Genomic DNA, 2,045 nt, shown 5'->3' with positions numbered 1-2,045 from the left:
CCTTGACAAATTGGATTTTTAGGAATGGGAAGGTCGCCTGGACCATTGTGCGCCAGCCATTCAGAGGCCTCGATTATGCAGGGGGCTGAGGGAACCATTCCATGTGACCCTCTCGGGTGGGACTCTGCAGCTGCTCTGCAGCGCAACTCTCTCACCAAACTCCGCGCCCTTGCGCTAGTGGTGCCAAAAGGCGCCCGCCCAGATTGAAAAGGCGCAGTGCCGGCCCGGCCGCGTCACTCCGAGGGCGGAGAACGCACGTCGGGGCGCGGCTAGCCAGCTAGCGCGCGGCTCAGGCTCAGTCGCTCGCGCCCTGCCGAGGACCCAGTGCGCCCGAGCGCCTGCCTGGCGGCGGCGGCAGCAATGCACGGAGCCGCTCGCACTCCGGCCACCAGCGTGAGTGCCGATTGCTGCATCCCGGCCGGCCTGCGCCTCGGGCCGGTGCCTGGAACCTTCAAGCTGGGCAAGTACCTGTCAGACCGCAGGGAACCCGGGCCCAAGAAAAAGGTATTAGCCATTCCGACCTCCGCCCCCTGCCGTTCGTTCGCCTCCCCTTATCCTCTCCAGGAAAGGGGTGGATAGGGCCAGGGGAGGAAAGGGGTGACTGAGTCGTTACCTGCCAATTCTGCCAGTTGGAAGGGGACTCCGATCATTTCCCACAAGTCGCACTAGCCGAGAGCTGGACGTGGGCCGGGCTAGGGGAGAGGACGTGGCTGAGAGGGGACAGCCCCCGGGTGGGGTGCGTGGGGCTCTTTACGTGCCGGGACCACTCGGAACCCCCGATTTCCCTGGAGCGCTGAGGTGTTCTTCGCAGAGGCGACGCCTCCTCCCGCCGCATCTCTCCTCTCTTGGCAAATATGCCTCTTCTCTTTTATACAACTCACAGGCGCTGAGGACTTTTCTTACCTTCTGCCCTTCAATGAGCTAATTTGAGGCTTAAATTTGCCTTCAAATAATTTGATCTCATCGTCTCCGAAAAATTTATCCTTGGGGACTCTCAGTTCCTAGAACAACCCCAGGTGTTTCCTTCCGCGGGTGTCTGCTTGGGGGTTCGGGGTGAATGGAGAGAGGGTGCCCCAGGTGGTGGCTCTGACGCAGACTCCGAGGACGAGGAGCGCCCAGCCACGAGGGGCACCGGGGCTGAGCGCCTGCAGCCGGGCTCGGAGGGGCCAGAATCGCAGTTGGGAGGCGTCAGGGCCAACCCGCCCGCTCCGACTTCCCGAACAGCATCGCGAACCCCGACCAGAGAGAGGTTCTAACAGGCCCCCGCCCGCCCCGAGGCGTCTCAGCGGGCGAAGGTCGACCAAATGACACCAGGAATGAAGGCAGGAGCCCGGTGGCGTGGGCAGGGGTGACTGGGAAGAGGACTTTAGACTACAGCTTTCTTGTAAGGAATTGCTCCGGGCCCGGTCGACGGGACCCGCATCTGGCTCATGACGCAATCATCCTCTTCTCCAGAGTAGTATAGCCAGGCTCGCCGTGCACCGCTCCATCTTCTTTAAACGCGCTTTAATTGCTTTTAAATGGCCGGCCAGCGCGCGGCCGCTTTGTTCAGACAGTTTCGCCGCGGGGCTCGCGGGCACCTCCGCGTTTTGGTGCGGTGCCGCTGGAATGCGGAGGCAAGAGAAGAGGCGCGGGACACCCTGCGTTCTGGGACTGACTTAGAAACGTCTCTAGCCCGGTATCGGGTCTGCTCTTAGAACTGCGAGACGGAGAGCTGGGGTGGGGGTGGGAGACGTCTTGGCACGAGATGTGCCCAGGCACTTGGGCAGGATGCTTGGGGATCTGTTATACTAGCCAGCCTCCCCTCTTCCTGCCTCCCCCAAGCAAGGGTCCTAAGGACTTACTCTCCTCCCAGCAGCCCACAGCAGTCTGGCCAACATGAGCACAACCATTTTCCTGAGTCGGCTGGGGGTGGAGGATACACTTGCCCGATGGGTTGTGGGCCTGGTCGTGGCACGGGGGAGAACGACCACTGCTTGTGTTGCAGGTGCGCATGGTGAGAGGGGAGCTGGTGGACGAGTCGGGGGGCTCCCCCCTGGAGTGGA

At 62.2% G+C, this 2,045-nt stretch overlaps 1 protein-coding gene across 1 annotated transcript in view; it reads left to right on the top strand.

Moving 5' to 3' along the window:
* Positions 1-360: 360 nt before the first annotated feature.
* The window catches only part of PRDM13 (PR/SET domain 13), a 7,601-nt gene continuing 5,916 nt past the window's right edge, over positions 361-2,045 (top strand). Inside the window, 2 exon segments of the mRNA XM_024759349.1 lie at positions 361-504; positions 1,988-2,045. The exon segment at positions 1,988-2,045 is cut by the window's right edge and continues 34 nt beyond it. Of these exon segments, the coding sequence (XP_024615117.1) occupies positions 361-504; positions 1,988-2,045 (202 nt within the window).

Source organism: Neophocaena asiaeorientalis, unplaced genomic scaffold (genome assembly GCF_003031525.2).
Source record: "Neophocaena asiaeorientalis asiaeorientalis breed wild unplaced genomic scaffold, Neophocaena_asiaeorientalis_V1.1 scaffold505, whole genome shotgun sequence".
Taxonomy (NCBI): domain Eukaryota; kingdom Metazoa; phylum Chordata; class Mammalia; order Artiodactyla; family Phocoenidae; genus Neophocaena; species Neophocaena asiaeorientalis.
Note: the sequence above shows the minus strand (reverse complement) of the source record. Positions and strands in the feature narration are given on the sequence as shown.